Source organism: Aedes aegypti, unplaced genomic scaffold (genome assembly GCF_002204515.2).
Source record: "Aedes aegypti strain LVP_AGWG unplaced genomic scaffold, AaegL5.0 Primary Assembly AGWG_AaegL5_hic_scaff_1941_1942_PBJ_arrow, whole genome shotgun sequence".
Taxonomy (NCBI): Eukaryota; Metazoa; Arthropoda; class Insecta; order Diptera; family Culicidae; genus Aedes; species Aedes aegypti.
In genome coordinates, this window is record NW_018735425.1 from 20,450 (window position 1) to 22,106 (window position 1,657).

General features: G+C 40.0%; 1 protein-coding gene across 1 annotated transcript; it reads right to left on the reverse strand.

Annotated features, from left to right (window-relative positions):
* Nucleotides 1-1,454: 1,454 nt before the first annotated feature.
* Nucleotides 1,455-1,657, reverse strand: LOC5571600 (the record flags this gene model as incomplete). The annotated part of the gene is given in 1 exon segment (XM_001653666.2): nt 1,455-1,657. A coding segment is annotated over 1 exon segment (161 nt), but the record flags the coding sequence as incomplete, so codon positions are not given.

A 1,657-nucleotide genomic window follows, 5' to 3' on the forward strand; every position in this document is an offset into this window, starting at 1 on the left:
GTGTGCGGCCACGGTGCAAATGGCGACCAACAAACACACAGATTACAGAGTGATTGCGAAAACTCCTCTCCTTGGCGAGCTGATGGATGGTATTAGCGGCAAAGCGTTGGCGCCAGGACCATCAATGTTTACAATCAATCTTCGAACAACAGTCCCTTCGCCGCCATCCGATCCTGGCATCCGATCATCCGATTGGCCGTCTTGCGTGTGCCGCGAGAAAATCTAAAATTTATCACGTCGGCAAACAAACAACATCGTTTTTAGATGACGACATTTTCATCTTCGTTTAGGTACAGTGACTTTGAATCATAATCGTACAGGGTACTGTTCAAGTTGATAAAAAACTATAATATAATATATTATATCAAAGTCAGATTACGTTATCAATAATGATGATCTTAGCACTCAACTATTGTTTGCTAATCATAAACTGTTTCCATTTACTCTGTATCGATAAACTATCATATGATAGTTTTTTACCAACTTTATGTGCAAATAGTACCCTGAACGAACATGAATTTGAGTCACTCTAACAAAAAAAAATGCGAAAGCAAGCTTTTCAATGTCACTGAAACGCTCGAAGCATAGGGGAGGAACTTACGACGACGACTGAGTGATGAGTTCAGCTCAGCAGAGGGATCTATTTTGGGGGCGAAAAGCGCATAGGAAAACTGTTTCAGGAAAGGTTGAAGAAAATGCGATGATGACTAAACTCGGCCGACTTGCCGGTTGACTAACTTTGGAAGGGTGAGCGAAAGGATGGTGATGATGATGGACGCGAAAGTTTTTTTTTCCTGGTTGTTTTTGTATCCAATTAGTTTTACTTCGGAAAAGAGAAGTTTCAGATGAAGCAGAACCTATAGTTGAAGTCGATAAGCTGTTCAGTGGCTCAACTGCTGATGCAGTAAGCCCGGCCAGGAAGACAAGTTTCGCGAACAGCTGTCTTTTACAGACGTTTTCAAAGTTGGACGGAGATCATCAAGCTTGTCGCGAGATGATGGGGTTGAATTGATAATAATTATTGGTGATCGTGATAAAGATCTAGAAACATATTGGTTTCTGAAGAAGGATTAAAAAAAGAAAGTTTAAGCAATAGTTGTTCTATTATTGTATACTATATATATGTAAGTTTCGATTTATGTTTTCTGTGTTTGAATCAAAGTACATATAAATAACTTGTCGCAGAAGGTCTAAGCACTAAGCTAAGAATAGGATCCATCCTATTGGCAAATGAAAAACCGGGAAAAGTTTGAAAAGCATTTCGGGAAAACCAGTGGAACTTTCACTATGGAAACTTGGTTGCCACCCTGTATCCGCTTACAAATAAATAGTGTCCATAATTCCTTCAAAAATTTCTCCAGCAGCTACTTAAACTCCTACTTACAGAATTTTCATGTAATTTGTTTAGAGATTTCTTTCAAAGACAACATTTCATCTAGCCAGTTCACAGTTAACTCTCAATCGCAATTTATTTCAACGTTTTACACTTCCACGGCTCACGCATCCTCATTCGGAGCTCCCTTCGAATTTTCGATACACTTTCTACTGGAGCTATCGAACTGGAATCCCTCCTGGCAAATACGGGAATCACGGTCGGTAACACATTTGCAGGGTCCATCGGAGCAGTCCAGTCTGGCAACTATGGGACACTCTTTTA